The 13,631-nt window shown below is 47.3% G+C and overlaps 1 protein-coding gene across 1 annotated transcript in view; it reads right to left on the bottom strand.

Moving 5' to 3' along the window:
* TAPT1 (transmembrane anterior posterior transformation 1) overlaps positions 1-13,022 on the bottom strand; it is a 43,544-nt gene extending 30,522 nt beyond the window's left edge. Inside the window, exons 1-2 of the mRNA XM_075261638.1 lie at positions 12,814-13,022; positions 5,407-5,537 (exon numbers count right to left, since the gene is read on the bottom strand). Of these exons, the coding sequence (XP_075117739.1) occupies positions 5,407-5,537; positions 12,814-12,964 (282 nt within the window). The 5' untranslated portion in view covers positions 12,965-13,022. The remainder of the gene's footprint in view (positions 1-5,406; positions 5,538-12,813) is intronic.
* Between the last annotated feature and the right edge of the window lie 609 nt (positions 13,023-13,631).

Here is a 13,631-nt window from a genome sequence, read left to right as displayed (position 1 = left end):
GCTGCAGAGTGTTTGTCTTAAAGGAGCGCGTCACGTTATGTACACAGCCGAGTAACCTGCACGCTGCGATTTACTCACCTTGTACTGACTCCATCTACATTAGGTTTTCTTCTCTATTCACAACCAAACTGGGAATCTGATCTAACATCTGTGCATGAGGTCAGGAATCGGAGCGGACACGAGATACTACCCAACTTTTCTCATGTGGATATGCCCCTTCCAAGAATACATGCTGGATATTATACTTGTATGTCCAGGAGGCCGCTGCCTTCACTAGCTCTCATGTGGATGTGCCCCTCGCAGTAATACATGGCGGTAGTAAGGACTGTGTCTCCAGGATTGCTGGTGCCTTCACGCACACAGTCATGTCAGCTCTTCTCCCTTGTACGGACGCATAAGGATATTGAGGAGTGTGACCCCCCCCCCCCCTCCCTTCCCCTGCAGAGTCTGCTGTCAGTGCTCTCCACTCTCTGTACACTGGTACACAGTCTGTGTCATTCACCATCCCTCCATTTGTGATTATATTCTCTCCATATTCCCCAATACTGATAGTCTATGTGATTTGCCTTCCCTGAACACTTCAGTACTTCTCATACCGCTCTCTGATCTGTCATGTGCAACCTCCTTCCCCTTCCTGTTATTATCTCTAAGGTCTAAACGAGAGGACTGAGCTCAATATCCATGGTGCAGGCTGTGACTGAATGCACGTGCACCAACTGAACTCAGGCTAGATTTGCGTTTCCGTTTGGGGGGGCCCTCTTGGAAACCATCCTGAACGGAAACCTAATCGGCATAAAAAAGCGGTTACCTTAGGAAAGCCGCGGACACCATAGACTATAATGGGGTCCATGTGGTTTCCGCCCGAAAAGGGCAAAAAATGCGGAGAGTAAAGCGCTGCTTGCAGGGGAAAATGTAATCTCCGAACATAGTACAAGCGCTGGTGTGAACCTGGCGTCAATGGGGCCACACATAGTTTCACATAGGCTCTCACTCATTGTGACAAAAAACCGAGAGCCTGTTAAACTCTTGTCCCTTTTCATAGATCGGTATAGAACATTTAGGGCGGGTTCACACCTGCGCCCGGTCTCCACTTTGCAGGTTTCCGTCTTCTGCCCGAGAAACTGGACAGGAGACGGGAACCTGGCAGTCAGTTTTCAAACCCATTCACGTCTTCTGTACCCCTGCGGCGAAAACGTTTTTGTTTTTTTTTAGTCGGACATGCAGGACTTTGAATCCATTTAAAAAAAACAGCTTCACTGAAGACCAGAAGACGCTCACAGGCGGACACTCACTGCCGGGTTTCCATCTCCTGTCCAGTTTCTTGGGCAGAAGACGGAAACCCACAAAAGCGGAGACCGGGCGCAGGTGTGAACCCCATACTCCCCTGACCCCAGTGCTAGGGTGTCTCCCACCACGGTCTGGTCCTGCAAATCCAGGGTCCCGTTTTGGCACAAGTCCCCGCCAATCAGTAGCCTTTGCAAAGGAACATCACAGGTGACTTATGTAAGTCATATCCCGATTGCTTCCCTTAAGTCATGTGCGGTGAGGACTTCTGCCAAAACAAGACCCCAGAGCACCAAGACCAGACTGAGGCAGGAGACACCAAAGCACCTGGTGTTTTTTTTTTTTCAGTTTTTTTTTCACCTTCCCCAGCCTCCTTGCAAAAACACAGTCATCCTGAACAACCAATCGGTGCAACAGTATATAGGATTATACTGGGAGAACTTGGCGCAGAATTCTGTCCTTTCTGTATGGATTGAATGTGAGTTCTGCCAGTAATATAGCCACCACAGGAGGCGCTATAATGAGATGCTTATGAATGGCGTTTCCAGGTCTAAAGGGCCATAAGACAGTATGGAGTTGCAGTTGTGACTCTCGAACAATCTTATAAAAACTCTATTTAAAGGGAATCCGTCAGACAGACTTTTTTCTACCTATTTCAAGGGAGCCCTTTCAGCAGTGTTGACCCTCTACGCTGACAGCACTGGATAGGTGAGGTGTAAAGGTCCTCGCTAGACGATCGTATGATACAGAAAAAGCTTTTAGTCCACCTTGCACCCTAATACAAAATCCACTGGGTGCTCTTTAACCTGAGCTCCTGGCACCGAATCCTCCCAACCCTCCCCTCTGCGATGGAGTAACAACCCCAGTGACCTCTTGGACAGAGGCTAGAGCCATCATCCAGGACGCAATGTCCAGCAGGCACCCTGCATGTCACTAGGTTCACACGACTACTGCTGGCTCTACCTTGTTCAGGACCGTTGGGGACTTTTTTTATCTGCTGATTTTCGGCGGACTCTGTAACAGAGACATGAACCTAGCCGGAGGTGGACTCAAGTATTCTCAATCACCAGCAGACAAGACTGCTGACAGACTCCCTTTAAGAGGTAGAATATATTAATAGGAACATACGTATAGCACTGGAGTGAGTTACCCAAAACTCTTAAAGGGATTCTACCATTAAAACCTTTTTTTGTGTGTGGATAAGACGCCGGAATACCCTTTAGAAAGGCTATTCATCTCTTACCTCTAGACGTGGTCTCCGCCACGCCGTTCCTCAGAAATACCGTTTTTTACTGGTATGCAAATTAGTTCTCTCGCAGCGATGGGGGCGGGCCCCGGTACTCAAACAGCAATGAGGGCGTCCCCACCGCTGCCAGAGAAGTGTCTCCAAGCGCCGCCTCCTTCTTCGTCCGCCATGTCATGTTCAAAATCTTCTTCCAGCGCAGGCTTGTAACCTAGCAGAGCAGAGCAAACTGCGTAGGCGCACAGGCCACAGGAAAATTTTCCCGTGACCTGTGCGCCTGCGCAGTCTGCTCTGCTAGAAGTTACGAGCCTGCGCCGGAAGACATTGAAGATGACGTGGCGGACGAAGGAGGCGGCGGCGCTTGGAGACACTTCTCTGGCAGCGGTGAGGACAGCCCCATCACTGTTTGAGCTCTGGGGCCCGCCCCCATCGCTGCGAGAGAACTCATTTGCATACTGGTAAAAAACGGTATTTCTAAGGAACGACCACGTCTAAAGGAAAGAGACGAATAGCCTTTCTAAAGGCTATTCCGACGTCTTATCCACAAAAAAAAAAAGTTTTAATGGTAGAATCCCTTTAAGATATTTCCCCACAAGACATTACTAAAAATAGACTGTCAGTGACTATAATAAAAGAATACGGTATTACGTATAAGCCACGTGCGGACTGGATTCTTGCATTCAGGACTGAGATCTGATGTGACCATGTATTAGATGGTCGCCAACTCGTTCCAAATGGAGCCATCTGATAATAGAAATAAGCCCCCCCACCCCCCACCTCAAGGATATGAGAACTGCTGACACTATAGTGGACCTTACACATGGTCAGGTCACAGTTTGGGCAGAGACTGGGAACGTCTGTCTGGGGACCAGGGAACTAAGTAACCTTTCTAGGAAAGCGACTCCATTGTCTCGTGTAATTCTCAACATACCCAACTAACGAAACAATTATTTTCTATATACAGTGCCTACAAGTAGTATTCCACCCCCTGCAGATTTAGCAGGTTTACACATTCGGAAGTAACTTGGCATTGTGACATTTGGACTGTAGATCAGCCTGGAAGTGTGAAATGCACTGCAGCAAAAAAGAATGTTATTTCTTTGTTTAATTTTTTTTCAAATTGTGAAAAGTTTATTCAGAGGGTCATTTATTATTCAACCCCTCAAACCACCAGAATTCTGTTTGGTTCCCCTAAAGTATTAAGAAGTAGTTCAGGCACAAAGAACAATGAGCTTCACATGTTTGGATTAATTCTCTTTTTCCAGCCTTTTCTGACTATTTAAGACCCTCCCCAAACTTGTGAACAGCACTCATACATGGTCAACATGGGAAAGACAAAGGAGCATTCCAAGGCCATCAGAGACAAGATGGTGGAGGGTCACAAGGCTGGCAAGGGGTACAAAACCCTTTCCAAGGAGTTGGGCCTACCTGTCTCCACTGTTGGGAGCATCATCCGGAAGTGGAAGGCTTATGGAACTACTGTTAGCCTTCCACGGCCTGGACAGCCTTTGAAAGTTTCCTCCCATGCCGAGGCCAGGCTTGTCTGAAGAGTCAAGGCTAACCCAAGGACAACAAGGAAGGAGCTCCGGGAAGATCTCATGGCAGTGGGGACATTGGTTTCAGTCAATACCATAAGTAACGTACTCCACCGCAATGGTCTCCGTTCCAGACGAGCCCGTAAGGTACCTTTACTTTCAAAGCGTCATGTCAAGGCTCGTCTACAGTTTGTTCATGATCACTTGGAGGACTCTGAGACAGACTGGTTCAATGTTCTCTGGTCTGATGAGACCAAGATCGAGATCTTTGGTGCCAATCACACACGTGACGTTTGGAGACTGGATGGCACTGCATACGACCCCAAGAATACCATCCCTACAGTCAAGCATGGTGGTGGCAGCATCATGCTGTGGGGCTGCTTCTCAGCCAAGGGGCCTGGCCATCTGGTGTGCATCCATGGGCAGATGGATAGCACGGCCTACCTGGAGATTTTGGCCAAGAACCTCCGCTCCTCCATCAAGGATCTTAAGATGGGTCGTCATTTCATCTTCCAACAAGAGAACGACCCAAAGCACACAGCCAAGAAAACCAAGGCCTGGTTCAAGAGGGAAAAAAATCAAAGTGTTGCAGTGGCCTAGTCAGTCTCCTGACCTTAACCCAATTGAAAACTTGTGGAAGGAGCTCAAGAATAAAGTCCACATGAGACACCCAAAGAACCTAGATAACTTGGAGAAGATCTGCATGGAGGAGTGGGCCAAGATAACTCCAGAGACCTGTGCCGGCCTGATCAGGTCTTATAAAAGACGATTATTAGCTGTAATTGCAAACAAGGGTTATTCCACAAAATATTAAACCTAGGGGTTGATTATAATTGACCCACACTTTTATGTTTAAAATTTATTAAAATTTAACTGAGCAACATAACTTTTTGGTTTGTAAGATTTATGCATCTGTTAATAAATCCTGCTCGTTTGAAGTTTGAAGGCTCTAACTTATTTGCATCTTATCAAACCTGCTAAATCTGCAGGGGGTTGAATACTACTTGTAGGCACTGTATGTGTAGCGGCTACCAATATATTTTATGTATTAATTTCTCTGTTTTTAAGATCTCTGTTTGCTGTCATTTACTAGGAACCTTTATTACTTACAACCAGTGGATCATAACCTGTCCGGGTCATGTGGTGGGCACACAGTCTATCACAGACTACATGAATGTTTGCATGTACAGATCCAGGAGAAAACAGCACATGAATGGTATCCATGTGAATTAGAGCTGTCCCGATTTTCGCCTTCGGTCTCGTGGACCTGTGATACAACATGGTAGACACAAGACAAGAGATCCCAGATAACACCTACTTCTATGGAGGCCAAGCCCCACTAACCTTCTCCAGCTCTCGGGGTATTCGCAGGCAGGTATACACCCGTTCTCGCCTTTCCTTGTATTTTGCTTCATTATGTTCCAGGAAATAACCCCGAGTGAGCTCGGCACCGATGAATCGGAATAAAGAGAGATCTGAAAGAAAGAACGGAAGGGAAGTTAGACATTTTGGTCAGGAAGGAGCAAAGGGTCACTGTAAGAAAAAACTAAAGAAGGTTGTAAGGATGCAGGACACTCTGCATGTAGACTCTTATGGGAATCTTGGAGAACATAGAGGATCATTTACTTCTTATCTCTCATTTTTGGCTAGTGTGGCTTTCTGCTGTACACATAGAAGTATGAGTGTGTGGGGGGGAGAGGCTCCTGCTGCAGCCAGTTGCCTTTCAGTCCAGCAAGATTGATTGATATTGCGGGAGACATATAGAAGGCCTGTTACATCGACACTGTATACATGTCTCAGGTTTATTCATGGAGCGCACATTTTGTACATCTAGTGCCATGAGAAACCTGCAATGGTTTGGGAATGATGAATATTTAAAGGTGTTGTCTGAGCTTTACATATCTGTAGCTATACGAGATCAGCAGGGTGCAGGCTCTCAGCACCCCATTGATTGAGAAGGCTATGGCAGAAGAACCGCGTGATCTCATCACGGTGTAGTGTTCGGCCCTTTCATCATCAGATTGGAAGAGGTGCTGGGCGTCTGTTCTCTGACTGGTCTTCTATGGAGGACCTACACAATAAAAATTTCAGAAAACCCCTTTAACCCAACAGTTTTTTCATCACCCCCGCACCTTTTCCAAGTAGCTCAGGCTGGTAGAATTTATAATATAGCAAAAAACTATTTGGTCAAAGTATTCCTGAGGAATACTTCGCCCAACAGTGAAATTTCCCATTCATCTTCACTCCTTCTTCTTTGCTCCATTCTCTGTGCCTTCTCTCTGTACGTCCCCGTGCTCCATCGCTCCGTGGTCCCTCAACCATTCTTTCGTCTTTAATAATAAACTGTTACCTGGTGGTATCTGCTCAGTGAACGCGTCCTCTCCAATACTCATTCCCTGTACAGACACCTAGCAATGGATGTAGGTGCACTAGGGGCGGACCCTCAGCTCCCTGGAGCACTGTTTTTGCCACTCAGATTTCTACCATCTACTGCCTGTGCAATCCCATGCAGTTGATCCTCTTCCTGCCGTGACATCATCCATCCTACCTGAGCAGTGCTCCCAGGACTGAAAGCCCTCCCCCAGTGCACCAGCTGTATAAGGATGCAAAGTCGTTTTTCTCCAAATCTACAGAAGTGACATGAATAATATACCTCTGTTATGTATCATTATAATGTGTTCTGTAACATGGCGGCAGCAATTGTATACGCTTAGGGGAGGTGGGCTACCTGTAACCACTTCTGGACTGCCCATAGACTTTATACGTCCGAGAAGTGGTTGCCTTGTTCTGACAGGACGTGTCGGTACGTCCAATCACTTCAGCCGGAGCTCCCAGAGAGATGGAAGGGAAGGTTTATTACCTCCCCTGCCTTCTCGATCACTGTGTATATAGCGCTCAATGAGTGCTGTATACACGGCTATGGGCGCCGCCATGATACGGCCGCCCTTTCACCCAGCGGTCACGTGATCCTCCGGACTCAGTGTCATGCAAGAGCTGCTGGGTCCTACAGGACCCAGATCAGCTCTGTATACTGTGTATACAAAGTGTGGCGCAGGAGGCTGGATTTCTCCTGCAAATGGGGCTAATGTACCAGCCCCAGTTATACCGTAGGAGAAATCAGCCTCTCTAACAAAGGAAAAAAAGTGATCAGATGTCCCCAAAGGTCTCTTATGGCCTTAGTGGGACACCATCAGAAAAAAAAAAAAAAATTAATAAAAAAAGTAAAAAAAATAAAATAAAAAAAGTAATACAAAACTAAAAAAAAAAAAAAAAAAAAAAAGTAAAATATGCCAATAAAATGCCGTTATTAAAGATTATAGCCCCACCCTCGACAACACCATACAAAATAAAAAAATTACCGCAACGGAGAGGAAAAACTATTTTATGAAGTTTTTCAGTAGCACTTTGTGTTATTAAATTAAAAAAAAAAAAAAAAAAAAGGTGAAAACCAGACACAATTTCCCTCCTATTTTGTTTATATTTTCCCAAATATAAAAAAAAAAAATTAAAACACATTCGAAAATAAAAACATCTATGTGTCCCCGAAAAAAAAGACAGCCCTCAAAACCGCACATACAAAATAAACCTAAAATGTGTCTGGTCCTGGAGCACCAATTGGCCCGGTACTGAAGTGGTTAAGAAAGAGGCGTTTCTTAAGCATTTCGGGAAACCTTCTGCTGTCTTTTTCCGTCTTCGGATCATTGTTTTGCAGTAAAAGGAGTAGAAGTTCTAACTTTACTATCAGGTTCTTGGCACTTGGTGTAAAGCGCTCAATGTCACCTCTTCCGTCTCATTTAGTGACGCCATTCATTACACCGCTGAGAAGTTGTACTGTGTAATAATACAGGCAGGCTCGTGTCCAACAGGACATGAATCAACGTCAAAGTCAAGGCTGTGACCTCACAAAAATCATCCTCCGAAATATTACAACGGCGTCTGCAGATGAGAAATGTGATGGGGATAAAGCCATAGACGCTGGTGAATACAAGGCGCAAACTACGGACCTGCTCATCCTTGGGGCCACATTCATTCTCTATGGGGGTACTGGACCCCTTTTTTTGGGATCAGTGAGACTCCCCCAGCCCTGCTATTGGCTGATCACTTGTATGGCCGACAGCTTTCTTTCGAAGTGATCCCATACACATGACCATTCAGCTTGGCCGAGCATGAGTGTGTTCTTAAAGGGATTCCATCATTAAAATCAAATTTTTTGTCCCTAACACTTAGGAATAGCCTTAAGTAAAGTTATTCCTCTCCTACCTTTAGATGTCTTCTCTGCACCGCCGTTCAATAGAAATCGCAATTTTCTTCGGTATGCAAATGAGTTCTCTCGCAGCACTGGGGGCGGGCTCCAGCGCTCAAACAGCACTGGGGGCGTTTCCAATGCTGCAAGAGAACTCTCCAGCACCGCCTTCATCTTCTTCTGGAACGCCTTTTCCCTGCGTCTTCTTCTGTCCTGGGTTTCAATCTTCTAGGCCTTGGGCAGAGCTGACTGCGCATGCCCATGGCCACAAGAAAAATGGCTGCTTACACAGTAAGCTGGCCATTTTCTTGTGGCCTGTGGGCTCGATGGCGGAGCAGACTGTGCATGCCCACAGACCACAAGAAAATGTGAACCCAGCTCCGGAAGAAGAGGTGCAGAGATGGAGGCGGCACTGTAGAGTTCCCTCGCAGCATTGGGAACGCCCCCAGTGCTGTTTGAGCACTGAGGACCGCCCCCAGTGCTGCGAGAGAACTCATTGGCATACAGACGAAGACCACGCTTTCTACTGAACAGCAGCGCGGAGAAGACATCTAAAGGTAGGAGAAGAATAGCCTTTCTTAAGGCTACTCCTACCTGTGATCGAGAAAACAATGTGATTTTAATGATAGAATCCCTTTAATAAGGAGAGGGGAGGAAGCTGTTGCCAGACAATTCTGGTTGTAGCTTTTCAATGGGATCAAAATCCAACATGTCTGATCGCTCTTTATTTCAAGGGAAAGCTGGAAGGGCACAAATATAATAAGCGGGTGCCGCCGACATGAATCTAATACTGCAGGTCAAACATCGGCTACTTATCAGATTTCTAAAAGGTGCCGCAACAAATTTCGGTTTTGCCGAATGTGGCCAATGAGTGACATGTCCAGATAGATCGAGTAATATGTGATCGGTGCAGTAGATGACAGACAGATGGATGGACGGACAGATGAGAGAGTGATAAAACCTGCCATCTTGTTGTGAAGTCGGGTCACTGTCTGACTGATGACGACGCTTTGTCACTAACATTACAGTAATAACGTCGTCTTTTATAGCGGCCTCCTGGGTCTATAAATTATAACACGGCGCCTTACGACCAAGAGCAAACCAAGGCCGCCAGCAAAACATGACGGCGTGGCGAATATCTGATGGCATACGTATCTGAGATAAATAGCGCAATAAAGTGCTGCACTCCCTAATTATTCCCATGGTCAGACTGCGATGGCTTTACACCACCAAAAGAAAGAAGAGCCCATTCTCCACATCAATGGTGACATGTAGCTGAGCCCACCAATAAATGGAGCTAGGCTGCAATACCAGACACTGCCTATGGACAAGAGTGGCGCTCTAGTGCTAAAATTTTTCTCATAAGAGGTGGGACCCCGTCAGACACTTCCACACTTGTTACGGTCGGACGATCTCTTTAAGACGGAAAGACCCTTTTAAGCGGCTGAAAAAGAATTTTTACCATCTTGACGAGGACGACTAAAGAACTTTGTATCGACTGTCATTTTTATTCGAGCAGAAATCCATTTTAATTTGTCTAAAAGACAATAAATTAGATTTATGAAGGAGTGCGGACAGCGCGGCCGCTCCCTCAGTAGTCGATATGTCTCATAGAGTGACTAGACGCCAGCATCAAACACCCACACAGCGGGGTACTTCACATGCCAGTCCACCCGACCCCCCTGCGTGCCAGTGCTGATGACCTGCTGCTATATCAGGGGTGCGACTGTACGTGTGCCCGGGACTGTTTATGGTTGCTACAAAACAAGAGCAAAAAACAGCTGTGACTGAGAACACACCGCAAGCTGCAAGCCAAATAACTGCAGGAGCAAATCTGCCCCAGTACCCTGAGCCTTGGCATCACCCACTATAGGCAGGGCATCAATGTGCAGTGTCAGTAACTATAAGGGGGGGGGGGTATGAAATTGGCACTGCAGCCCCATCCACTGCATGTCGGGGGTTCTGAGAATTGCAGCGCCGCCCCCATGACCTAAACAGGAGCAGTGATGCATTTCCATCCATAGATGATCTGCACAGGATCCCGGGCCCCAACACATCACATACTGATCACCTATGTGGTGGATCTGCAAAAGGAGAACTGGACTGATGCAAACTCCGGCTTCCAAATAAAATGATTCAATAGAAGATTATATGAATTATCAAAAATTATATGTCATGCTGTGGTAGACACCTAAAAAAGTGGGGTTCCTCATAGAAGGACCCATCTCCCCCACATGGAGGATCTTCCATGCAAACCTCTCCTGGCATGGACAGGTGGATTGGAGTCCCCTGTACTAGTAAATAGTGGGGTTCCCCATAGTCGGACGACCCAGTGATCTATCATTTACGTATCTGGCAGACAGGTGATGAATTTTGTTGCTGAAATGCCACTATAAGGGGGTTGGTCCCAATACAGATATTTAGTACCCTAAATGCACTAGGAGTTCCGCTGATCATGAGGAGGTGGTTCCAATTATCCCCCCCATTTTAATGGAGCGGTGGTGCAATAAATCCACTGCCACTCCCAGGGCTCAGACACCAATATGTGGATAGATGGAGGGGTGTCTAGATTAGGACTTCCCCTCTGAGATATCATGAAGTATATAAAGTAGAAAGAATGCCTTTCCCAAATGTTAAAGGGGTTGTACAATTACCAGTAGACCTCGTTATAGGGTGGCATTGGTGGAAGTCTGGCCTGACCAGCGCTCTGTTCACTGCAATCCCCATAGAAGTAAGGCCCGGTTCACATCTGCCATTCCGTTCCCCTATTCTCATGACCTTGCAGAGAGAAAGGTCCTGGAGGCAGCACCTTTCACGTGGAATAACATGAACTCCATTATAGTCTATGGCAGGGGTAGGGAACGTCCGGCTCTCCAGCTGTTGCAAAACTACAACTCCCAGCATGCATACTGGCTCTGCTGTTCTGGGAACTCCCATGGAAGTGAATGGAGCATGCTGGGAGTTGTAGTTTCACAGCAGCTGGAGAGCCAAGGTTCCCTACACCTGGTCTATGGGGTCCGCCGGGTAACTAAAGTAACTGCAGATAGGTTTCCCAAGTGGACTCTACGTACAGAAACCTGAACCGGGGCTTAAGGGATCCCTGGTCATGTGAGCGCACCGTCACTTCATTCACATGGACTTTCAGTCCCCAGAACACTGGGGGACCCCGGAGGATAAGTGCCTGTAATGGGGCAACCCTTTAAAAATTGTACATAGCTCTGCTACATCTGTCTCTCCACAAGTCCTATGTGAGACTACAGAGCAGACACACTCGGTGCTGGAATAATGGGGTTGTCCCACCACTGCAAAAAACTGATTTTGCTGGGCTGTGCCGTGATCAGCCGGGTATATACCTGGCAGTAACTGGTACAAGGTGGTATAATACATTATATAGAGCATATACATGGCTGCTCCTATAATACATGGACGCCATCGTGCTGCATAGCTCATGTCATGCCCATACACCCCATCAGGTCATAGTCGTCTCCTCTACTCCTATATATCCGTATTATATACAGTGACCCACAGCAGGTGACTCCAAAATGCTGCTATTAAGGAGTTTCTTGAGGATTACAAAAAACATGGCTACTTTTTCTAAAAGAACAGCACCACCACTGTCCACAGGTTACGTCTGGTATTGCAGCTCAGCGTCAATAAATCTGTGCTGTAATACAGGTCACTGAGGACAGGTGTGGTGTACGATCTGGGATCACGGTCAGTCATTGGCACAACCATCTGCCAGGGCACAGTCCACACGTAGCCGTCAGCTGTGCTATATCTACAGCATGGAATATCCTATACAGGGATTTCCTAGCTAGCAGTGTCATGGCGGGGGGACTGTGTAGGGATCAGTAACCTCCAGCTGTTATAAAACTACAACTCCCAGCATGCTTAATTCGTTCCTGTGCATGCTGGGAGTTGTGGTTCCACGACCACTGAATCCCGTTCTGTCACTCCCTGATATTGCAGACTTGCAGCTGTTGTGAAACTACAACTCCCAGCATGCTTCATTCGTTCCTGTGCATGCTGGGAGTTGTGGTTCCACGACCACTGAATCCCGTTCTGTCACTCCCTGATATTGCAGACTTGCAGCTGTTGTGAAACTACAACTCCCAGCATGCTCTAGTCACTTCCATGAGAGAATCAAGTACAAATGCGTGCTAGTGCATGCTGGGAGTTGTAGTTTCACAACAGGTAGCACGTCCAAGGCTATATACGTACATAGAAGAGTATGGTAGACTCCACAAGTCAGTCCCTGCACTATATGGCGGCCATCACAAGCACACAGGGCCGTATACTTTGTAGGATTGCACCAATGGGATCCAGTGTAGGGATTATTGGAGCACTTGTGGTTTGCAGCACCCGGGTCACATGACAGTCATACCCTAGTGCAGGTCAGGGCGCCCCTATACACAATGGGCAGCGGTCAGGTGCAGGTGCTGCAGCCACTCCCCTGTATACGGTCAGTATACGGATCCCCCCCCCTCCGTCTATCCTTCTCTCATCACCTGACAGGTTGCGCTTCTTCCCCTCCGGCCGCCGGCTGTCGCTCCTCTCATAGAAGCCCAGTGTCTCGGCCGGGCCCGCCGCGGTGCTCGCCGCCTTCTTCGCTCCATCCTCCTCCTTCTCTTCTCCGCTGATAGCCGCCGCGTCCGCCATCCCCTGCCGCGGCGGCCAGTAGCCCCGAACTGAGTGTGTCTCACCAAACACAGCACGTCATCACCGGGCGACAGCGCCAGTCCTGCCAGGAGAGTGATGACTGCGCTTAGACAGGGGGCGGGGCCTGGAGTGCGCCGCCGCCATCTTGGACGAGGTAAAATGCCCTCAGTGGTATAAAGTGAAGATCCTTCCTAGTCTTACTTTACTGGCATCTCCTCATTATATCTGCAGCTAGGAAAGTTGGGTGATGGCATTCATTGCATAGATAATGGAGTATGTTCACAACACTAAACTGACATTTCTGAGCTATTATAGCTTTCTTAGGATCCAGAATGGCAACTCTGCCAAGTTACATTGCACTTTATAGTATATGTTTATTATATGACACAGACGAATTGGGCATTGCTTCAGGTTTTCTACTAAGCCCCTCCCCCTTCAAAAGATTTTGGGAATACTACAACTCCCAGCATGCTCTGAAAGTTTGCAACAGAATCTCCCACCAGTCCTGATTCTGACAGGACGAGCCTGGATTTTGGGGGAGGATCATTATAATGTAGGTGGTCCACAAGGATGACACCGGCGTACTTTGTGGGGCTACAAGGGGAACTATATATTATCTGGGGGCCACAAAAGTCAGGGGTGTAGCTATATGGGGTGCAGACGTCGC

This window comes from Leptodactylus fuscus, chromosome 1 (assembly GCF_031893055.1).
Source record: "Leptodactylus fuscus isolate aLepFus1 chromosome 1, aLepFus1.hap2, whole genome shotgun sequence".
NCBI lineage: Eukaryota > Metazoa > Chordata > Amphibia > Anura > Leptodactylidae > Leptodactylus > Leptodactylus fuscus.
The sequence above is the reverse complement of the archived record's forward strand: the minus strand, read 5'-3'. Positions and strand labels throughout refer to the sequence as shown.